The following is a 24,125-nucleotide window of genomic DNA, read 5'->3' as shown; positions in this document are numbered from 1 at the left end:
TCTAGATCTCTGTTCCTTGTTCTCTTTGTGTTCACTATGAACATAGGTCAGAGCTGCGTGCTACGTGGACCAGTGATCCTGACCTGAGCCTGGGCAGCCTGTGCGTGCTGGTTCTTTGGGAATGCAGGAACAGAGCTCTGTGAGTGCCTAGTGGAACTGTGGCTGGGCACTCCAGAGGGAGCCTCCGAGGACTTGCGGGCTGGTGTGCGCCTATCACTACCTGCACAGAGGTCTATTGGTTCCCTTTTTTGATAGAAGATGTCTTTTGTTCATCATTCTCCACCCAGCTGGCAGCAGGGACTGTTGTGTGGGCCATGCATGCAGTTGTTCCAAAGTGTTCCTCTTCGGAGACACCCCACTCCACACACTTTCTGCTCTGAAACCACCCTAGGTGGCACTCGGTCACTCACACTCAGTGCTGTAAACATACACCACGATGCCAGCCAACGCATGGCGATTTAAACAGCTGTGGACCTCAGCCCTTGGGGAGGAGGAGTTTCCCCAGCTGTGGGCAGAACAGGGTTGCCACATTTCTAATTGCTGGTAACCGGATCCCCCAGGCCCTCTATCCTGCCCGCCTCTACCCCAAAGCCTGAACCCTGCTCCTCCTCTTTATCCGAGGCCACGCTCCCTGCCCCGCCTCTTCTGTAAGGCCCTGCTCCTGCTTCACCTCTTCCCCCTCAAGGCCCCACCTTGCTCCACTTCTTCCCATAAGGCCCTGCCCCTTCTCAGCCTCTTCCCTAGGCGCCGCCCCCTTCTCCACTGCTCTCCCCCTAAATGGCACCCAGACACGGAAGCCAAAAACCAGACTGTCCAGGTAAAACCCAGATGGGTGGCAACACTAGGGAAGATGCCACACACTTTACCAGGGTGGATCAGTCACCCCAAGCAACTGCTACTTGTTGGTGAGGGCAGCACCAGAGCTGGGCAGCAGCCAGAGCAATCTTGAACACATTAGTGCCCACGGGAGAGCTGCACTCTCAGTTCAGGAGGCTCTGAGGTCCCCCTCACTGATGTCCAGAGCATTGTCAGAGCCACAGACCTGGGGTAAAGGGATGTTGTCAGCTCCTCCCCTGCCTGGCAGATTACCCAAGATTTCTCTTGTGTGTCTGTAACCCACACACCTCCTGAGTGCGGTGTTCTGTCCCATTTAGTGGCACCGAGACCACTTAGAGCAGTGGTTCTCAAACTTTTGTTCTGGTGACCCCTTTCACACAGCAAGCCTCTGAGTGTGACCCTCCCTTATAAATTAAAAACACTTTGTTATATATTTAACATCATTATAAATGCGGGAGGCAAAGCGGGGTTTGGCGGTGGAGGCTGACTGCTCATGACCTCCCCTGTAATAACCTCATGACCCCCTGAGGAGGCCTGACCCCCAGTTTGAGAAACCCTGCCTTAGACAGACAGAAAGAGATTAATGAGTTTGCGCTACAGCAGGCATAGGCAACCTATGGCACGCGTGCCAAAGGCGGCTCACAGGCTGATTTTCAGTAGCACTCACACGGCCCAGGTCCTGGCCACCGGTCCGGGGGCTCTGCATTTTAATTTAATTTTAAATGAAGCTTCTTAAACCTTTTTAAAACCTTATTTACTTTACATACAAAAATAGTTAATTATATATTATAGACTTATAGAAAGAGACCTTCTAAAAACATTCAAATGTATGACTGGCATGCGAAACCTTAAATTAGAGTGAATAAATGATGACTCAGCACAGCACTTCTGAAATGTTGCTGATCCCTGCTCTACAGCCTTAGCTACGAGCCTGTTGGCTTTTAGCTCATGCGGCAGAGGCCAATGCACTAAGCTCCAGAGATCCCAGGTTTGATCCCGCCCACTGACAACTGGGGTTTGATGATGTTACATGTCTTCCCACAGATACTGGTGCCCAGCACGGCACGGAGTAGGTGTGCATGTGACTGCTGTTGCTGACACAGTGTGCAGCCATGGACACACATAGGCCATACTCTGGCAACTGCCCCACAAGTCCATGGACAGGGGAAGCCTCCCACTCTTGCCCTCAGCTGGCTCATCAGCTTTGGACAGGCCCCAGCCTTCAGGTTGTGCAGGCCCCGCCCGCCCAGCAATAACCCAGGTGCACAGCAGGAGAGATGCCGGACCAGGCAGAGCAGACAGGGCTGGGACTGAAAACATCAAATCTCTGCTGGGGTATGGCACATGGATCCCCACGCTGGGTGCTACACTCCCAGTTTTGGAACAGTCTCTTGGAGGAATTCTTCAGCATGCCAGGCCTCCACAGGGTCACACTCTTCCTTCAGGGTCGGCCATGTGAACGCAATACCTCCTGAGACTGAACCTCTGGGCTCCCACACTCCTGCTTCAAGCCATCAGCTCTGCTCAGCAAGTCCAACTGAGCTGCATTCCTAGGAGAGACTTGTCCACTTTGCAAGGATTGGTGCACCCCATCCAGTATTTGCAGTGATCTTCACCCAGCATTTCCAAAACAGGACATGTCAGTGTCACCCATGTTTCGGGGGCAAGGATAGCTCAGTGGTTTGAGCATTGGCCTGCTAAACACAGGGTTGTGAGTTCAAAAATCTGTCTGGAGATTGGCTCTGCTTTGAGCAGGGGGGTGGACTAGATGACCTCATGAGATCACTTCCAACCCTGATATTCTATGAAACCCAGTTTCTATGAAACAGCCAGGTTTATCAGTCAGCAGCGGGAGGCCATAGGTTAGCACAGAGACAGGAAGACATTCTGGTCAGCCCAGATACACTGCAGTGAAGCCCATATTCAGGCTCTACCTGACCTCCTCAGTCAGTTCCCAGGTGAGAGCTCTGACTCCTTCCAGCAGCCAATTCTTACCCCCACCCCACCTCACACTTTCCCCATCCTTTCTTCTCCAGCAGGGGTCTTTGCTGAGAGTGGGGAAATCCTCCTGCCTGTGAATCCTTGGTTGCTAGGTGTCAATATCCTGGTGACTGAGTTTGCCATTGTCTTCTCAGATTCTCCGCTGACATGGGGTCAGCCTCAGCCAGCCCTTTTGAATGGGCTATTCAGGCTCAGACAGGCAGGTGATATTGATACCTATGTCTCCCGGCCTGCCCTGAGAGCAAACAGTGCTTTCCCCCCCACACTGGGTAGCCTTGAAAAACACAGTCAGAACTGAGGGGGGTCAGGTCATAAAAATACTACAGAAAATTCCCTTTGATCACAGACTCCTTCCAGATAACAGAGCACCTCAAGCACCCCCTTTCCCCGAGCTCGTTCAGCCAGGGAAACCCACCTGGAAAGGACATGAGATGACTGTGAGGTGCCTGGGGATTTTCTTGTTACGGACCCAGAAAGGGGCTGAGCCTGGACCTCACAGATGAGCAGATTTTCAAAAGAGCTCAGCAGCCTGAGCAGCCCCATTGATCTCTGTAGGAAAGGGGAGGAGGCATTCTCCATTGTTCTCCATGACGGGGAGGGGGATTCTCCTTTGTTCTCTATGGGGGAGGGGTGGAGGAATCTCCCTTGGTGGGAAGGGGGGGACAGAGGAGAGGGGAACTCTCCTTTGTTCTCTGTGAGGGAGAGAAGAAAGGGGGACTCTCCATTGTTCTCTGGGGGGGAGGGGAGAGGGACTCTCCCTAATTCTTGCCTGGGGAGGGGGAATCTCCATTGTTCTCTGGGGGGGAGGGGAGAGGGACTCTCCCTCATTCTTTGCCTGGGGAAGGGGAATCTCCATTGTTCTCTATGGGGAAGGAGAGGGAGATTCTCTATGGTTTTGTGCATGAGCGGAACAGAGGGAGACTCAACATTGTTCTCAGTGCGGGGAGGGGGGAGGAGGGGGGACTCTCCATTGTTCTCTGGGTGAGGGGCGGCAGTATGACACGATGTACCAGGCCCTTTGAGGCCCCCTGCTGGAAGCCTCACGCTCCTACCACACTTTGACCCAGAAAAGGAGCCATAAAGGTGGGTCCTCCAGGCCTGCAGCAAAGCAGCCAATCAGTGTGCAGCAGGCCAGTTAAAAGGAGCCTCAGGGCCAGCCTGAGCAGTTCAGTTGCTGGCTGGCACCACTGGGATGCTGCTCCTTGCTGGCTGCTGGAGCTCCAGTGGGAGCTTCAGCCCTGAGGGAAGGGCGAAGCAGAAGGGGCTGTGTGGGAAGTGGCCCAGGGAAAAGCAGCAGCTACTATTACAGGAAGTAGCATGTGGCTGCTATTTATAGGGCCCCTGGGTTGGGAGTCGAAGTAGTGGGGGGGGCCTGGGTTCTGGATCCCCCACCTCCACAGAGTGGCCAGAGCCCCGAGAAGGGGATAAATGCTGTTCAAAGGCCCAAGGGAAGCACAGGATGCAGAGTCTCCAGGTAGAAGGCCCTTGGGGCACTGCTCTATACTAGACCAGAGATGGATTGAAACTAGCCCAGAAGGGGCTGCAAACGGAGCCGGGAGACAGGGCTGAAGACATTATCCAGGGCACTGTGACAGGTCCTGTTGGACCTTTTGCCCTGCAAGGGGTTGGTTGCTTTGTGGGCTCAGACGTATAGGCTCTGTGTGGCTTAGCCGAGGGCTGAGCCCCTGAAGACCCGATGGGGCACTGCAAGCAGAGAAGACAAGTCCGCATGCACATGCTGGAGGTGCTCATGAGAGGTTAGCCACCCCAGCACAGGGGGATTCGCCATTGTTTGGGGGGGGGGTGAGGGGAGGGGCGAGCAGAGGGGGAGTCTCCTTGACAGTGGGAGCTGCTGGGTGCTGCGCTCATTTGAAAATCTGGCCCATAAGAAGCAGAGTGTTTGTAGAACAGGTTGAGAAAGATGCCTGCTCACAACACCACTCTCCACACACACAGACATCCCCTGGCCCCCCAAAACACACACACTGTCCCCCACAATAAACTGCCCATCTCTCCTGGGACACCCACAGCTGCCTGCTTCCAAATTACTCCTGCCTCCACGCAGGTGCAAGGCAGGCTGAGTAGCAGGGCGCCCGACCCAGCAGTGCCTTTGCTCAGGGCATGGAGCTGGCACTACATACCCGCAGCAGCTGTGCAACAAGAATGACAGGCAGAAGGAGCCTCCCAGGCCCCGAGCAAAGCCATGTCCCAGGGGACAGGTGGGACCTGAGTTTACTGCACAACAGCTGCCTCCAAAAGGAAACTTAGTGCGAACACAACATGCCACGCATGGGCAGAGGACCTGGAGCCGTGCCAAAGGCAGCCCCTGAGGCTGCTCAGGAACCTGGTGCCTGCAGGCAATTGGAGAGGGAGCAGATGTGAGGATGAGTTGACCAAGGGGCATCCAGCTAGACAGCTGAGAATGGTGGGGGCGGCTGCAGGGCACCTGGGAGAAGGTAGCCTGCTCCATTCTGCAGTACCACTGGGCAGTGCCATCCGGAGAGGTGGTGGCAGGTTTAAATGGTGCTGAGCAGAGACAAAAGCCCATTGACGATGTCAAGGCTGCCCCCTGCACATTGCCATCCGAACGCTGGCAGAACCAGCTCCATGGGTTAAAGATCCTTTGCTGACGGGACAGAGTCTCACTGATACCCCAGGCCCATCTATCCAGGGGCCCAGGACCGCACAAGTGGGCTCTTAGTTCCCCACCACAGCTCCATGACCCTGGGAAGTGCAGCACAGGGGAGCCGCAGCCCCGGCATTGCCATAACCTGGCTGTTTTACTCAGCATGGGAATGGGAAGAGCGAGAGAGAGACCCAGGACAAACTCTGGGGAAGGGCCAGGGGAGCAGAGTGGAAGAGTGGAGACAGCAGTAGAGACCTGGCCAGGGAGGCCCTAAGGGCAGGCCTGGGCACATCTCCCCAGTGCTGATGCCATTTGACATTGGCCTCCTCTTACGTTCCTGCATCTCACAGACCAAGCCCCTGGCTACAGGACACTTTGTAAGCCTGCTCACTGCACAGCAACCCCAAGCTCCGAGGGCCCCATCAATAGCACCTGCCTTCAGCTCCCTCTGCAGGCTGGGGCCCAGTGCCCTATGGCCTAGTTCCCCCAGCACACCCCTGCTGAGTGCCCAGTCCACCAACTCCTTGGGCCATGCTGCCGGCGTCTGGGCAGGCTTCATGTTTCAGTGGATTCCAGGGGAGCTACTGGTGCAGAGCCTATGGGCAAACATTCCTCAAGGAGCATCTGCAGCACCTTGCCCTGCCTGGGAGCAGGGGCACCTGGCTCTTCTCAGAGCCAAGCCAACCACCTCTCCCAGCCCCTAACTGATTTCTCCACTGCCCATGTGTCTGGCCGTCACACAGTGCTGCAGTCTGAGAGCCCAGCTCAGGCTGGGATCATTGGCCCAAAAGCAGAACCAGGAAGGAACAGGTCACTGGAAGGGAAGCAGCTAAACTCAACAAGGAGGCAGGCGCAGCACAGTGGCTCTAGCAAGGTCTAGCCGGAAGGAGTCAATATCCTGAGGTCAGACCCTGACCTCCAGTGAGTGGGTAGCCCAGCCACCCAGGACAGCTGGGAGACTGCTGCTGCAGCTGGGAGGAGGTGAGGCAGGCATGTGGCCCCCATTGTTGGGGCTGACAGAGAAGCAGGGAGGCAGATGGAGTTGGAGCTAGCTGAGTGGAAGAGGCAGGGATCAGGAAGGGGGAGTGATGGTGGGCTGGGATCAAGGAGTGGGTCCATGGAATGGGATGGAAAGGGGGAGTGATGGGGTTTGTGGATTGGGATCAGGGAGGGAAAGTGATGGGGTCCATGGGGTGGAACAGGGATGAGGGAGCAATTGGTTCTGTGGGGTGCAATCAGGGACGGGGAATGATGGGGTCCCTGGATGGGGAGGGCAGTCTGGGACATGCTATGATGCTGCCAGTCACTCTCATGGGAAGCATCTTCCTGGCCTGGGAGGGTCTCAGCTGCTTTGACCTAGGAGCTCTTTAGAGCTGAGCTAACCTAGGGATGGTCCGGCTGCTGAATTGCCACCGAAGAATAAAGTGGTGCGGTAGAGTTGCCACCGAAGTGCCACCAATTGCTGCTTTTTTTTTCCCCCTCTGCCAGTTGGAGTGGCAAAAAAGCTGGAGCTGGCCCTGGGCAGAAGTGCTGGAGCCCAGAGGTTCAGTCCCAGGAGACAGCAGGGCCATATGGCCAACCCTGAAGGAAGAGGTTCCTGCCAGACACTGTTCCAAAGCTGGGGGTGCAGCACGGATCTGTGACAATGGTACACCCCCTGCAGCAGTGGGGAGCAGTGGATGGTGCACACCCACTAGCAGTACCAGACCACAGGGGACAGAAAGCAGTAGACAGTACTCAGCCAGCAGCAGTACCAGGGTGCTGGGGGTGGGGAGAAGTAGACGTACTCACGCACCAGGAGTGCCAGGGCCAAGGCACAGGTCTGGGGAGCCGTGGATAGTAAACACTCAGCAGCACTGAGTGTCCCAGATCCACAAGACTAGTGCTGTGCCCCCTCCCTCTTCCTTCAGAGTCAGCCATGCGGCCTCACCACCTCCTGAACCTTTGGGCTCCAGAACTCCTGCTCCACACCATGAGCTCTGCTCAGTGAGTCCAACTGAGACAGACTCCTGGGAGCGACTTGTCCACTCTTCAGGGACTAATGTTCCCCTGCCAGTATTTAGAGTGATCCTCACAGAGCACTGTCGGGTTTATTAGTCAGCTGCAACAGAGCATTGGCAGTCCATAAGTTAGAACAGACAAGAGGCAGGTTAAAGCATGGACCGTGCTGGTCAGCCCAGATATCCCATGTTCAGTCTGTCTGACCTCCTTAGTCAGTCGCCAGGTGAGAGCCCCTGATTCCTTCCAGCAGCCAACCCTTACCTCCCACCTCCCACCTTCCCCATCCTTTGTTGGCAAGCTGGGCTTTTTGCTCAGTTTTCCTGCTGACAAGTGGGGAAATCCCTCTCCCTGTAGGTCCTTAGTTGCTAGGTGTCCATGTCCTGATGATTGACTTCACCATTGTCTTCTCCAATTCTCCTTTACTTGGGGGTGGCCTCAGCCAGTCCTTTCTAATGGCCCGTCCAAGCTCAGACAGCTAGGCAACATTCAAACTGATGTTTCTTAGCCTGCCCTGAGAACATTGCTGCTCCAGCATCAACTTCCTGGACATCACAGTCAGTTTCAACAATGTAACCCAACAGAAAACTACAGACAAGAAACACAGATCCAGTAATCACCCCAAGCACACCAAGAAATCCTTTATCTACAGCCAGGCCCTCAGATACTGAGGAATATGCTCGAAGGAGGACGCCTAGGACACACACCTTAACACATGTAAAACTGCCTTCACCAAACAAGGACACTCCACCAGAGAAGTAGATCACAGCCTGGAATGGGCCACCAAAATACCACAAGAGAACCTGCTTCAATATAGGGAACAAAACCTTCAGAGTGCACATCCCTAGTTGTCACCTATCATCGCACACTGGAACCCAGACGAGGTATCATTAAACAGTTACAACCCATAGTCAATGGCAAAGTTCCTGCTAAGTTTTTTTTACATCCACGTGCAGAATGAATTTTGTTATGTGCACCATATGAGGTGATGTATGGTGGGGGTGGGGTCAAAGGATTCAGAGTATGGGAGGGGGCTCAGGGCTAGGGCAGAGAGTTGGGATGCAGGGGGTGAGGGCTCTGGGGTGAGGCCAAGGAGTGTTGGAGGGGGCTCAGGGCTGGGGCAGAGGGTTGAGGTGCAGGGGGGTGAGGGTTCTGGCTGGAGATGCAGGCTCTGGGGGGGCAGGGATGAGGGGTTTGGGGTGCAGGCTGCCCCAGGCCTGCAGTGGGGAGAGAGGACTCCCCCCACCCCTCTCTTGCTGCAGCAGCCTGGGACTGGGGGAGAGCGCCTCTGCCCGCTGCGTAGCCCTTAACAGCCTGCTGAATAGCTGCACAACTTAGAGGGAACTTAGCTCAATGGGGATGTTATGGGTCATGGCTCCTCTCCTACCTTCTTCCCTACAGAAACTGCGCAGACTCTAGTTCTTGTTCCTTCATTTTAAGTTCCCTCCACCATTTCTACAGCAATTCCTGTGCAACAGTCTCTTTGCAGCACCAACAGCCCTTTTGCCCTCTCCCCAGGACCTGTGGGGTACAAGTGTCTCCTTCCCCTGAGACCTCAGTGTAACTGGTTTCAACTAGCCCAGGTCTCCTCTCTCTTCCCTGTCCCCATGGGACTTCCTTCCTGCCTCTTTGTCTGCCCAGCCAGATGGTCTAATTATCTTCCACAGCTTTCTCAAGGGGAACTAATGAACATCGGAGTGATCAAAGGACAGACTCACCTGTGTACCCTGCACTCTGTCACGCACCTCCACCCTTGCCTACCACTGATGTTCCTTCTGCCTCTGGCCCGCCCTTCTATAGAGGAAGTGCCAGGTACCTCTTTCCTGTGCTCACCCCCAGGGTGATTATCCCCCCTCCACCTACAGAAGTCACATTTTGTGGGTGGGGGACACCCCCATGATTCTGTTTTGACCACTGGTCTTCACACCAAGGGCAACTCAAGAGTTTAACTCCTCCTTATCACTCTCTTTGCTTTGGAGTGGGGTCTGTCCTGTCCCCTCCTCATGTTTTTCCTCTGTGCACTCTTGCTCTCCTAGTCCTACCCACTTATCTCGGGGCTCCTATTCTCTAGGCCCCGGCAGCGAACCTTCGGCCCATCCCACTCTGGTATGTCCTGCCTTCCCCTTTCACCTAATGTCCACTGGACCAATTCCTCCTCTTTTCCGTTTGGGAACATTTGTTTCCCTTTGCCATCCTCAGCTTATATCATGTTGTCTAGGGTTCTTCTGCTCCTCTACTTCATGCCCTTTCTCCACCTTTGCCCAATTCCTTTCTGCCATGGACCCCAACTAGCTGCTTTCCTCTTAAAGGGGAAGGGACTCCAGTCCATTCCTAACACCACCAGATGTGGCAGCCTATCCACAACCCCAACTTATTTCCACCTGAACTCTCCCCAGACCTTCAGGGGAATCTCGGCCAATGGGCAGAGCTTTCTCTCCCCATGATGCACTCCAAACTCAGCCTGTCTCTGGGAAAGATCCAGTGTGGCTTTACCACATCTTTCCTAGCCAGTGAACATCCTGATACAGTGTCCACTAGGCCCTTCTCCCATCCCCTCCCCACCTTCATCGAAACAGTTGGCATTTTCCTTTGTCGCAGGTCCCAGTCCAATCACAACATTATGCCACTTCACAGTCCATAGATGGCAGTCTCTTTTTATAGGTTCTTTCTCCCACATTGGTAACAGGTAATTTCCAGCCTCCCTGGAGTGAGTTCTCTGTAGGCTTCATCCCTACCACTTCTCCAACTCTCTTTCCTAGCTCAAGCCTGTTAAACAAATGCGCCCCCTTGCAGGGAAAATCTGCTTCCTCAAACGCTTCTGTGAGTTTGACCGCTGCCTCCAGGATTGTGGGTTGGTGCCTCCTCACCAAGACACGGGTGTTCTCTGGAATGCCTTGTCGAAACTGCTCCAGGATTATGGAGTCCATGACTTCACCCACAGTCTGCATGCCTGGCTTCAATCAGATGGTAGCCCAATCAGTTAACTTTTGGGCACATGTCCTGGCCCATACATCTCCAGCCTATCTAACAGCCCAAAGCATCTGCCAATATTTCTCTGTAGACAGTCCCACTGGGACGAGCATGGCTGCCTTAATGACATCAAAGTCCTTGGTCTGTTTGTCACCCAAGGCCACGCAGGCCACTTGAGCTCCCCGCCAAATTGGATGCTAACTGGGGGGGGGCACATTCCTCTGTCCCAGTCAACTCCCATTGCTACCCTCTCAAATGTCATTAAAAAATCATTAGGGTCAGCAGCAGGCCCCATTTTACACAGGCCGACCCCCAGGCTCCGGTTACCGTTCCCCGTACCAAGACTCACCAGTGTCTGAAGCAACTGCTGCTGCACTTGTGCTTGCTCCCTGATAAATTTCTGCAAGCTCCTCTGTTGCTTTGCTTGCCAGGCCAGCAGGGATTGTCTTTACAGCTGGTGTGCCTGTTGGAAAGATTGCATGCTCTGTTGCAGCTTCTTCTGCTGGTCTACCAACCACTGCAGAGTCTGCTCCATTGTACAGGCACCAAATATTTGCAGCAGCCTCCCCAGAGTCTCTCAATTGCCACAACTGGGGGAGTCAAGATCCTGGACAAGCCCTCACGTGTCACGGGGCATGGCTCCTCTCCTACTTTCTTCCCCGCAGAAACTGCATGGACTCTAGTGATTGGGCCTTCACCAAACCCTTTTATTATAAGTTTCCTCCACCATTTCTACAGCAATCCCTGTGCAACAGTCCATTTACAGCACTAACAGCACTTCTGGTCCCGAAGGGAACAAGATCTCTTGCCCCTGTGGTCTCAGTGTAACTGGGCTCAACTAGCTCTTGTCTGGTCTGGTCCTGTCCCATCTTGTCTCCCTCTCCGCCCCCCATGGGACTTCCTTCTTGGCTTCCCATCCCATCCATCCAGCCAGTCCGATTCTTAATTACCTCCCTAAGCTTTCTAAAGGAGAACTAATTTACATCGGGTGATCAGAGTGCAGGCTCACCTGTTCTCACCCTGCACAGTCATAGGGGACCACAACCTGAAAGAAGTCTTTCCTAAACCCCCTCTTCTGGCTTTCAAACAACCCACCTGCCTCACCAACTCATCATCAGAAGCAAGCTCCCCAAAGACCAGGACCCACCAGTGGCATCAGATCCTCCCAGAACAACAGATAAAATTTGCAGACGTATCATCACTGCTATGATGATCAGTAGCTCTCGCAACATACCTTTCAAGATCCATAGATCCTAGAAGAGTTATCCCAACACGTGGTGTACCTCATCCAGTGCACTAAATGCTCCAGTAACAACTCTGAGGGTGAAATGAGACAATCACTGTGCTCTCAAATGAACTCACACTGAAAAACGCTAAAAGACAAAAACACCATAGCACCTGTGGGCAAATGCTTCGAAAAGCGATCACTCTAAGCTGGCCTCTCAGTTCTCATCCTCAAAGGAAACCTGCACAACACCTTCAAAAGATGAGCCTAGAAGCTTAAATTCATAAGTTTGCTAGACACTAAAAATCATGGACTTAATAAAGACACTGGATTTATGGCTTATGACACACACATTTTTTGTCCTATGACTGCAGTAGTGTTAATGAACCACTTTACCTTGAATGGTCGCTTAGAATATGTGTTAAATCCTTATGCTAAATAATCAGTTCCAATGTATACTTAGCTGTGCCACTCTGAGAACTTTTCCCAGATCTGAAGAAGAGCTCCGTATTAGTCTCTCTCATCAACTGAAGTTGGTCCAATAAAAGATGTTACCTCACCCACCCTGTCTCTCTGAGAGCGAACAGTCCTTTCTCCCTGCACTCGGTAACCATGTGAAAAAGATATGGGAAACTGATTCACACATAGGAGTTATAAAAATACAGAAAATTCCCACTTAGTCATGCAGAGCCAAGGCACTGGGGACAGGGAGCCGTAGATGGACAGTACCCCATACAGCAACTGTATCTGGGCCAGGGTGCTGGGCATGGGAAGCAATAGACAGCACACACCCAGCAACTGTACCAGATGAGGGGGCACAGAGCTGCTGATGGTTTCTTCCCCCCTCTCAATAGCCCAGAGACATGGGAATCACCAGACTGCATGAGACCCCACCCATCCAACCCTGGCTCCCAATGTGAGACAAGCCATGGCTGCTTTGGAGGAATGTACAAGTCATAGGTGCCGACTCTGTGGGTGCTCCGAGGCTGGAGAACCCATGGGAAAAAATGGTGGATGCTTAGCACCCACCGGCAGCCCTCCATCAATGCCTCTCCCTCCCCCTAGTGCCTCCTGCCTGCCAGTGGGTCCCGCCAATCAGCACCTACCCCTCCCTTCTGGTGCCTACCGCCTGCTGCAGATCAGCTGGGGTGGAGGGGGCGAAGCAAAGGCATAGCACGCTTAGGGGAGAGGGCAGAACTGAGCAGAGAAAAGGCCAGACGGGAAGAGGCGGGGCAGGGTCGAGTTGAGGCATTGGGGGAAGGAGTAGAGTGGGGGTGGGGCCTGGGCAGAGTCACAGGGGGAGCATCCCCCAGCAGATTAGAAACTCGGCACCTATGGTGCGAGTTCCACACGGTGACCAGTGCTAGGCTTGCATGCCCCAGCTAGTATGGTCATGGCAGACCCACAGCGTAGTTAGCTACATACATTAAATACTCCTGCTGGAAAGTTGCAATGTAACACTGCTTTAGTACTTACAACTCAAAATAATAACTCACAAGAACCCCAAAACAGGAAGAGAAAGCAGGCTGCTCCCTCAGAGACACACAACTCCCCCTCCCCCACTAATATAGGCTGCCTGGCCGCAACTGCATGTTTCCCTACTCACTCTTGTCACACTTCTCTGACCTCCTTGAATCCCTTGCTGGGATGGGGTGATCAGTGCATCACAGTATCCAAGTGAGGCTGCACTACTGATTTATAGAATGGCGATAAAATATTCCATCATTCTCCATCTCATCCCTTATACGTGTCCTTTGCCTTTTTGGACTTTGGAAAAATGTTTCACTTGGCCTGTCAATAATGATGCCCAGGTCTTTTCCATGAACTATTACAGTTAATTTAGATCCCAGGGAGGAGTATAAGCAATTTAAACATTGCCCTCCAACGTCCATTACTTTGCATTTATCAACACTGAACTTCCTCTGCCACCAGGTAGCCCTTTCACATGGCTTGGTTAGGTCCGTGTGAAGTTCTTCACACTCTGCTCTGGACAGTGAATGGACAGCACAATGGCAGACGGGAGCAATAAGGGAATTGGATAACGAACTTACTGCACCAATGGCAGTAATTTCGGGAAAGTCACAGAGGGCAGGGCAAATATCGTGGACAGCTGGAGGGAAGCAAATGCATTGTAGTACTGATCTTCACAGAAGGGAGCAAGAATCTATCCTGGAAATTAACACCTGACAGTCTCACTCTTCCATCACCCCATATAAAATAATGGCTGGAACACTGACAACCATCACTAAACATCTAGAGGGGAATGGAATCGAGCAGTAAGTTGCTTTGGGGAATAAATCTTGACACACACACAGCTGATCGTTTTTGTTTACATGCATTTTACAAAGGGAAAGGATGAAGACAAAACAGAAGACATCAGCTATGGATTTTAGCAAAGAATTTGACATGGTGTCTCCTAAATCCTGTGCTTATAATTAATTCAAATTGGCTGGGGAATGAAAACTGCAGCCAAGACAGAAAACTAGCTGCAGGGCTATAAACAAAGAGCAGTGCTAACCTCCCTAGTATCGCTGGGCACTACCATGACCATTGCTAGACCTGGTCTCTTCCTAGGGTTGCCAATTTGGTTTGGATGTATTCCTGTAGGTTTCATCATGTGACATGATCTTTAATTAAAGATTAATCTTTAATTCCTGGAGACGCCACGACAATCCTGGAGGGTTGGCAACCCTGTCTTTTCCTGGATCTTCACCAAGGCTCTGGGTGGATAATATGCAACGTGGATACTAAACTGGAAGGAACAGCTGGCACCTGAAGGACAAAGACATAATCCTAGAGATCTGCAGAAGCTGGACATATGGGAAGGACAAACTGGGATTCAGCTTGGGAAATAGTAGGTCTGACGTCTGGGAAATATCCCAGACCCAGATAGTCAGTGGGAAGAAGACGACTGGGCAGCAGGAAAGGGTAAAAGAGCCTGAATAGGGAGGGTGAATAGCAACTCCCAGCATCACAGGGCTGCAAAGAAGGTACTGAGAGTTTGGTCTGTATCCCCAGAGCAGGGAGGGGACGGCCTTCTGTAGAGTACTCCAGGATATTGTTTCCATCCTGGACACCTCATTGCAAAGATATTGACCAGCTGGACGGAGTGCAGAGAAGAGTAGCAAAGATGCTAGAAGGATTCCTTTATAAGAAAATACAAAAGGAGCTAAACCTGATTATTTGGTGAAACAGTAATTAAGGATGTGTGTGTGCATGCATACTAGTATGTATGTGTGTGCTCATCTGTACGTGTGCTAGTGTTTGGGCATGTATGCTACACTGTGTGCATGAGTGCGAGATTACAGCTGACAGGACTGTAGTGCACAAAAGGGAGCATAATTTAGGGGGTGTAAGTAGGAGCAATGGGATGAAGAGAACAAAAGGAAAGGTGAGCTTCATCTCAGGAAAGCTCTGTGGTAGAGAGATGGGTTAGGGCTGGGCAACTGTCTCCCAGGGAAGAAGGGAGTGAGCAAAACCCTGGAAATGTCCTGCATGAAAGGCTGCTGCCCTTGTCCCTGAGCTAATCTCTGGCTCTGATTCACTGGGGCTCTGTACCTTGCAGATGGGATGGCAGAGAGCCCAAGCACAGAAGGAAATATCCCTCATCCATCAGAATCATGCCCCCAGGGAATACCAGAGCTTTTTGTTCTGTTCTTCCTGCAGAGGAGAGAGAGAGAGCGCGAGTCCAACCCCCAGGAAGCTGGCGCTGGAGGATGGAGTTTGATTGCTTGCTGGTATGCCCATAGCTCAAAGCACTCTAGGGACAAGGGGCTGGCATGCAGGATGCAGGGGCAGGCAGGTACTTAACTCTTTTGCAGCTGAGGGCAGCACTTCAGGAGAATGACTGCATGCTAAAACCCTACGGGATAAAACCCTTGATCACCTGGCTAGTGCAAACAAGAAGTGTGGAACCAGAAATCAGTGAACCAGAATTGCTTTGTCAGGAATTAGGTCTAAATGGTGAATAAAATAACAAGGACCTGCGCTATTCCACCAGTAAGGTCTGAGGCCTTCTTCTGCAGCCACATTAGGGCAACAGCAGCAGCAGCCGCCATGAGTTAAAAAGCAGAAAGACACATCCTCACATTCCACCTAAACTACATTAAAACAGTGAAATATCAGGCTGTTAAGGAGGCGCTCCTATATTAATCACCAGATAAAGAGACAGATCTTAAGATGGTTAAAGAAAACTTTGTTTGACAGCATCTGTCTGGCAAGGAATCACTTATCAACAGTTGTAATTGTGAAATCTATACTTCTTTATTGTTTTTGCCTTTATGGTCCTCACTTCTCTACTGTTTATCTGTACCGTCTCTGTCCGGTTCTTTGACTGTTTCTGTCTGTTGCATAACTAATTTTGCAAGATTTAAATCAGCTAAGGTGGTGGGGTATGATTGGGTAAAGAATTGTTTTGCAATATGTTGGGATTGGTCAAAGAATTATTTTATAGCACTTTGTTTAAAATGATTGGTTAAGGTACAGCTAAGTAGGACTCAAGTTTAACTATAACAAAAGGGAGTTCTTTGGAACCTAACTTCAGGACACAGGCCAAGATCAGAGCTGCCAGACCTCAACACCCTGCCGACCCTACTGTACAGAAGCTAGAGGAAAGGTTTGTCTGCCTTATTGGGAGTGGTGAGCATTCTGTGCTTACCGTCAGTATACAGTTTTGGTAACTGTTAATAAATAGAGGTTAATAATGTTACTATATTACTTTGCAAGGCTCTTTCACTGGTAAGAGGCCCCACAAACCTGCAGAAGATTATGCCCTGAGCCCTAGAAACTGGATATGGGTAGATGCCTTCAGGACCGGCGCTAGTGTTGTTAGCGCCCTAGATGCAGGGCCATTTCGCCGCCCCGTGCGCTGGTCCGCGGCTCCGGTGAAGCTGCCGCAGACATTCCTGCGGAGGGTCCGCTGGTCCGCGGCTCCGGTGGAGCTGCCGCAGCCGTGCCTGCGGGAGGCCCATCGGAGCCGCGGGACCAGCGGACCGTCCACAGGAATGCCTGCGGCAGCTCCACTGGAGCCGTGGGACCAGGGGACCCTCCGCAGGCACGACTGCGGCAGGTCTACCGGAGCCGCCTGCCGCCCCCCACCAGCAAAATGCCGCCCCCCAATAATCCTGGCACCCTAGGCGATTGCCTAGGCTGCCTAAGTGGAAGCGCCGGCCCTGGATGCCTTTCACCCAGAGCCCTAGGAACTAGTTACAACCTGAGCCCTAGGAAATGGATATGGGTGGCCCTGAGCCCTAGGAACTGGGTAAGGGTGGGAGTGCCTAAATTAACGAGGTTATGCCTTGAGCCCACAGAAAGGTAAGGGTGGGGCCTAGAAAGTGCTGGGCAGGTAACAGGACCCATCACTCCCTTTTTGGGGTCCTCAAAAGAAAACTCTTTGCGGGAAAGTTGGCTACTCTGACACAACTGACTGAAATACGAGAATGGAGAAAGCTTCACTGTCATGGCTGCCATCTCCAGGGACCCCAAACCACCGTCATCCTAATCCTGAGAGATGTCCTGACCAGACTAGGCTGGAAAGAGGGACCCAGATAATATCACCATCTCTGCCAGCTCTGGCTAAATCCCAAATTCCACCTGGGATATGAGATTTTGTCTCTCCTTTTCTTCCTTTCTCCCCCACCTCTCATGTGTCCTTCTCCTCTACCTTATTTCTTCCCTTTCCTAGCTTTCTCCTTTTACCTTCTGGCTAATGAGAGTAGCTTAGATTGCCAAGACTGTATATTTTGCCACAATGCTGGAAGTCTTTGACCAGAAAAGCAGTTCAAAGCAATGCCCTGAAAAACCAGATGCTGGTACAAGTTTGCCAGGTCTTGGAGCAGCTGATGAGACCTCTGCTGGGCCTGTGTTTCTGCAGCAGTGAGATTGCAAGTGAGAATCAGCACCAGAGACAGAAGCTGCATTTTCTCTTTGCTGATCTTTTCTCTCCTCTCTGGTGTCTGTTTGTCTTGTACAAGGAAATGAGATTGGACTTCAACAGCAACAGCAACAATATGAGCTCCAGCCCACTCTTTCCCCCCGAAGAACAGTTATTACCATCTTTAGTGCCATCTAACAGACTGTTAAACAAGGGGCTTTTCCTTATAGAGACTTCCCCCACTGAACAGAAAGGGAACAAGGGATACTGATACAATGAAAGCCTGACTTCATACTTTACAATGCAAAGGCTTTCACTGTTTTGCCTTCTTTTCTGTATCTTTAATAAAAGGTAAAAGGATGTTTAATGGTTTGCTTGCCCTGGGACTTGTTTAACACTGTTTAATGATTAATGCAGAGCTACTCAGGGAGAACAGGAGGTTTAAATGCCAGCTCCTAAGCGACCAGAAGAGCTAGCAAAGTGTGAGATACAGAAAAGAAGGCAAAACAGTGAAAGCCTTTGTATTGTAAAGTATAGAGCCAGTTATTACCGTCTTTAGTGCCATCTAAGAGACTGTCAGACAAGGGGCTTTTCCTTACAGAGACTTCCCCCAGCTGAACAGAAAGAGAACAAGGGATGCTGATATAATGAAAGCCTGACTTGATTGACTTTCAACACCCACTTGTTCCTTGTTATTGCACTCCAAGCATGGGGAAAAAAGAGTGCTAAACGACCCCCAAAGGGGCCGGGAGGGTCATGAAGCGGTAAGTATAGTGTTTGGCAGCTCTTGGGTCACCTCAGAAATACCTCTTGGCCGGAGATTGTAGCTGCAACATTGAAACCCGTGAAGAGGGGCCCTGGGCAGCGATATCAGAATCTTTGGGCGTTTGCTCAGGGGGTCATAAGGTTTCTGAGGGTAGAATTGGGGGGACCTACAGCGTTGGGCGGGCAGTGGAATTTGTGCTTCTGGACAAGTGTATATGCCAAGAGTGGCTCTGGAATCTTTGTGGATATGCAGCGATTCAGCCATCTTTTGGTTAAAACAATGGGATTCATCGAAAGGGAGGTCTTCAACAGTGCTCTATACCTACCTGAGGAAACCAGGGGAATGGAGCCAAGACCCCCTAAGCATAACTATGGCTGTAGCCATGGCCCTTGGGGGAGGTATCTGCTGCATCTACCACTGAATGGAGGGCTGTTCTGGCTAGCAGCTTCCCCTCCTCAATAAGCATCTGAAAATGAGCCTGATTGTGTTGTTGCAGGCTATCAGTAAATTCCTTGAATTTACTGTAACTCAGGAAGTCCTACATGGCTAGTGTGTGTGATAATTCATGATCCTGACTTGAAGGCTAGATGAGGAAAATACCCTGCATCCACACTTGCCCTCCTTATCAGATGGTGTATATCGAGGGTGCTGTTTGGCTCATTCAGCCGCCACCTGGGCAACTAGGGAGCTTGGAGGAGTGTGAGAACAAAGGGACTCATACCGCTTGGCAGAAACATAGTAACATTTTTCAGCCCCTTTGGGACTAGCCATACATGTGGCAGGGGTGTGCCACGCTGTCTTGGCAGGCTCCAGAATAGTGTTGCTAATTGGCAGTGCAATTCTGCCAAGTCTCTAAGTGTGGAGGATATCAAGCAATTTATGCTGACTGTCCCGGATTTCTTCCAGGGGAATTTGGAGTTTTCCCGTGATTCTCCACAACAGTTCCTGAAATTGCCCAAAGTCATCCAGAGAAGGGGATGCTGTAGTCACCGCTTCATCCACAGCTGAAGAGGGAAACCTTGCATGTTCCTGGAGCACCACCAGGACCAGACTAAGGGGTTCCTCCTCTACCAGTGGTTCCACGCACCTGCTAGAAGGATCCCATGGGAGGAGGCAGGTGAAGTTTCCTCTCCCACTTCACCTTCTCCTCCGATGAATCAGGACTCCAGTTTAAATGACAGCACTTTTAGAACCGGTGGAAGAGTGTAGATTACTGGAGTGGATGGCAAGGCATATCCCTTGGTGGAGGAATAATCTCTCTAGAGGCCTGATGGATGGGGTGACTCTGGGTCTGGCAAGGCAAACACATGCTGGGGATTGGCTACGGTTCCGGATCTTCCCAGTGTCAGAGGCACCTTCTCTTTGCCTGCTATTGGTGCCAGCGCCATGGACTTTCCCAGAATGGGAGGATCCCACATCTTGTGGGGGTGCCACTGATGATGACACCTGTGGACCAGTGTTCAAAACTGCTGGCTCCATTGTTTGTGGGATTTCCTCTTGTGCCTATGGGACTTAGCGCAAGCTACATCCCCATGGCTCAGACTTGTGGAAGGAGCTTCCACTGTCTTTGATTTTGAGGAAGACTTAGTCCTAAGCTTATAGGTATGCTTTCTTACCTCCCAACTAGGCCCTGCGATGAAGTCCGTGAGGGTGGTTCCACCCACACAGGATTCAGATGTAGTACTCCTTGCTGATTCAGGCCGATGTATGGGAGCGGGAGGGTTACCTGGCCTGGGTCCGAATGAGGCCTCATGGCAAGCTCCATGAGGTGCTTCTGGAGACAGAGAGCACAGCCTTCTTGGGTGCAGCTGGGGAAAGATTGGCAAATACTGCACCTGAACATGATGTGAGCTTCCCCCAAGCCAAGCAGTGCTGGTGTTTGTCACTGACCAAAAAGCAGCATGGAGAGTTTGAAGCTCATAGTCTTGGACATAGTCCAGAACCCACTCGTGGGTGGGCAGAGAGGTTCTGGTGAAAAAACCAAGCCCCTCTGCCTATCACTAAACTACAATAAAACTATAAGAAACTGGTAAAACTACTAAAAAACTTAAAACTATGTACAATTTTATTTAAAAATGTGTTAGAAACAAGGACATTGAAAGTTCCGACCCAGACCATGCGATGGTGAGGAGGAACTGGAGACGTGGCCAGCCTGCCCCGCCCTTTATCACCTTGGATGGAAGCAGAGGTGAGCCAGGGCTCATGAGCAGACCAATGGACAGTGCTTTCAAATTCTCTGACTTTGGGCACATGGTATGCATGCGTTACCCTCAATGGAATATAATAGGGATTATCATTCTAAGAAGGATGTAATTAAATTCAACATCTTTGTGATTGGAGAGTGAATACAAAAGAAGCCCACCACAGCAGCATTTAACTTCAAAAAGGGGAGTTACACAAATATCAGAAAGCTAGTTAAATGGAAATTAAAAGGAGCAGCCACAAGAGTGAAATGCCTGCAAGCTGCATGAAACTTTCTAAAAAACCCATAATGGAGACTCACATTAAATGTATACCCCAAATAAAAAAATAAATAAATGCCACCATGGCTAAACAGAGTAAAAGAGTTGGTTAGTGGCAAAAAAGCATTCTTTAAAAATTGGAAGTCAAATCTTACTGAGGAAAATGGAAAGCAGCACAAACTCTGGCAAGGCAAGTGGAAAACAATCATTAGGCAGGCCAAGAAAGAATTTGAAGAGCAAGTAGCAAAAGACACAAAAACAAACAGAATTTTTTTTAAGTACATCAGAAGCAGGAAGCCTGTTGAACAATCAGTGGGGTCACTGAACAATCGAGGTGATAAAGGAGCACTCAAGGAACAAAAGCCCATTGCGGAGAAGCTAAATGAATTCTTTGCATCAGTCTTCACTGCAGAGGATGTGAAGGAGATTCCCACACTGGAAACATTCTTTTTAGGTGACAAATCTGAGGAACTGTCCCAGATTGAGTTATTGATAGAGGAAGTTTTGGAACAAATTGATAAATTAAACAGTAATAAGTCACCAGGACCAGACGGTATCACCCAAGAGTTCTGAAGGAACTGAAATATGAAATTGAAGAACTGTAGTATGAAACCTATCCCTTAAATAAGCCTATGTATCAGATGACTGGAGGATAAGGATAGCTAATGCAATGCTGATTTTTAAACAAGACTCCAGAGGTGAACCTGGCAATTATAAGATGGGAAAGCTAACTTCACTACCAGGAAAACTGGTTGAAACTACAATAGAGAACAGAATTATCAGACACACAGATGAACAAAATTTGTTGGGGAAGACTCAACAGTTTTTGTAAAGGAATATCATGCCTCAGCAATCTATTAGAATTCTTTGAGGGTGTCAACAAACATGTGGACAAGAGTAATCCAGTGGATAACGCGATTGGACTTTCAGCAAGTCTTTGACAAATTCCCTCACCAAAGGCTCTTAAGCAAAGTAAGCAGTCAGGTGTTAAGAGGGAAGGGTCCTCTCATGGTTCAGTAACTGATTAAAAGACAGGAAACAAAGGGTAGAAACAATAGTCAGTGTTTACAGAGAGAGTGATCTGTACTGGAACCAGTGCTGTTCAACATATTCATAAATGATCTGGAAAAAAGGGTAAACAATGAGGTGGCAAAGTTTACAGATGATACTAAGGGCAGGTTTACACTTAAAATGCTGCATTGGTGCAGCTGCGCTGCTGTAGCACTTAAGTAGCGATGCTCCTATTTCGATGGGAGAGCTTCTCTTGTCGGTGTAGTTATTCCACATCTCCAAGAGGCAGTAGCTATGTTGACGGGAGAAGCCCTCCCATTGACATAGTGCTGTCTGCACAGGGCATTAGGTCAGTATAACTGCGTTGCTCGGAGGGTGGGGGTGGATTTTTCATACCCCTGAGCAATATGGTTATACCAATATAGGTCTGTAACATAGACCTGGCCTACATTAAGAGAGACAATGCAGGTGAGGTAACATCTTTTATTGGATGAACTTCTGTTGGTGAGAGAGACAAGCTTTTGAACTACACAGAACTCTTCTTCTGTAAGTCTCCCATCTAGCCATTCTATGCCGACAGGCGTGGGGAGGGGGAATCTCCCATCGGCATAATTAAACCACCCCCAACGAGCAGCAGTAGCTATGTCAGCAGGAGAAGCTCTCCCTCCGATGTAGCGCTGTCCACACCAGCAATATGTGCCAGGTTAATTTTATATTGTTCTATTTTTGTAATCAAAATGTTGTGCAGTACCAAGTCAAATGCCTTACAGAAGTGTCAGAATGTTATGTCAACGCTGTTATCTTTATCAACCAACTTGTATTCTCAAGTTAGTTGTGTGTGATCACCTGGGTTGGGTGAGAGGGCTGTGTCAGTGTGTGTGATCCTGTTGGGATGTATACCCCAGTGTTGTGTGTGTGTGCACGTGTGTGGCGAGTGTAATTCCCTGATTTGGGTTGTAGGCCTGTGGGGGCATGTTTGTATGAATTCTGACCATATGGTCCCTGGCTGGAGGTGTGTTGTGTGCCCCTGGTTGTGTGTGCTGGGGATCCTATTGCATTGGGTCACCAGCAGGCCGTTGTGGGGGGAGGGGGCTTGCTCTGCATTCTTATGAGGTGTCACTTCCCCTGCACTGGTCCCAGTGGGTTGGCCTGGCTGAGAATGCACCTGCGGCTCATAACGGCCAGTTCAATGTTTCCATAGTGATGGCCTCTAGTGGTCGCTTGTGCCACAGAGATTAGCTCAGGTTCCAAGGAGAGAAAGGGTAGGCAGGCACCACACTGCTGGGGAGGAGCTCCTGACACCTTCACCAGCCACAAGGGGCAGTCGGAGGGACTGGAACACCCTTTCACACCCACGCATGCTCACAGCTGTCAGCCCCACATGCTCACAACCTCCACTCAATTCCCTGCACTGTCACTGGGCAAGTCTCTTCCCTTCTGGGCCCGTTTTCCCATCTGTACAACCACCTGAATGAGGCTTCCTTACAGCACAGGGAGGTCAGGAGAGGCCATCGCTGGTTCTCTGTGAAGTGCACGGAGAACCTCCTGTAGCAGGGGAGAAGGGCCCTGCGTCAGAGCCTCTCCTCTAGGAACCAGGCAGAGATAGAGGCACTGTGCTGCCTGCCTGTGAGAGTGCCGTTGTAACCACCCTTCTGGCAAAGCGCAGCCTCCTTGATTGCCAGCCTTGGGCTGCCTGGGGGCTTTGCTTTCCCCTGTCCTTAAGGCCTCTGCGTTCCCCAGCTCGGCCCAGCACTGGGCAGGCTTTGTCCCTGCTCTGCTCTCAGCACGGCTTCTGGGTATTGTCTGTGGCTGCAGTGGCTCTGGGAGGAATCACTCCCAATTAGAAGCTCAAAGGTAGTTGTGCTAAGATCTTGGCTGCCTGTGCAGGTCCCCCCGCCCCTCCTGTCTTAACCTGCCATTCACTGACTCACAGACTCCCCAACAGGCCCCAAAATAAGCTGCTCTCAGAAGCTCTCATTTAGGGATCAATCAAATGGGGCCCTGATGAGCCATTCAGTCAGTGAACGTTCAGTGCTGGGGCCATCTCAGCCAAACCACAGAGCACAAGAGCATCAGAAAACAACTTCACAGCAAGCCCCCCGCTCCACTCCCACAGCTCCCCACTCAGCAGCTGGCCTCTCTTGGCCAGCAGAAGTGACCCCCAGCTGCTCAGGATGCCAGCCCAACACCTCCCCAGCATATGAGTCACTCCCACCCCCAATCACAGCCAGTCCCAGGCCTGCAGTGCCCTGCCCAGCGATGCCACTCACAGCCCTGCACCAGAGGGACGTGTGCCCAGCTAAGGCCGACTCTCGGCAGCTAGCGCCAGGGACACCAGTGAGAGCTGGGAACAGGGC

At 51.1% G+C, this 24,125-nt stretch overlaps 1 protein-coding gene and 1 long non-coding RNA gene across 3 annotated transcripts in view; both read right to left on the bottom strand.

Annotated features, from left to right (window-relative positions):
• LOC127037885 (uncharacterized) overlaps positions 1-24,125 on the bottom strand; it is a 296,730-nt gene that overhangs the window by 177,145 nt on the left and 95,460 nt on the right. The window lies entirely within an intron of this gene.
• Positions 1-24,125, bottom strand: part of CADM3 (cell adhesion molecule 3) — a 122,175-nt gene that overhangs the window by 58,592 nt on the left and 39,458 nt on the right. The window contains exon 2 of one of the 2 annotated variants that reach the window (XM_050929890.1): positions 10,782-10,895. The exons of the other annotated variant lie outside the window; for it this stretch is intronic. Coding sequence (XP_050785847.1) covers positions 10,782-10,895 — 114 coding nt within the window. The remainder of the gene's footprint in view (positions 1-10,781; positions 10,896-24,125) is intronic. 2 annotated transcript variants of the gene reach the window in all.

The sequence above is a fragment of the Gopherus flavomarginatus genome, chromosome 20, assembly GCF_025201925.1.
Source record: "Gopherus flavomarginatus isolate rGopFla2 chromosome 20, rGopFla2.mat.asm, whole genome shotgun sequence".
Classification (NCBI taxonomy): Eukaryota; Metazoa; Chordata; order Testudines; family Testudinidae; genus Gopherus; species Gopherus flavomarginatus.
Note: the sequence above shows the minus strand (reverse complement) of the source record. Positions and strands in the feature narration are given on the sequence as shown.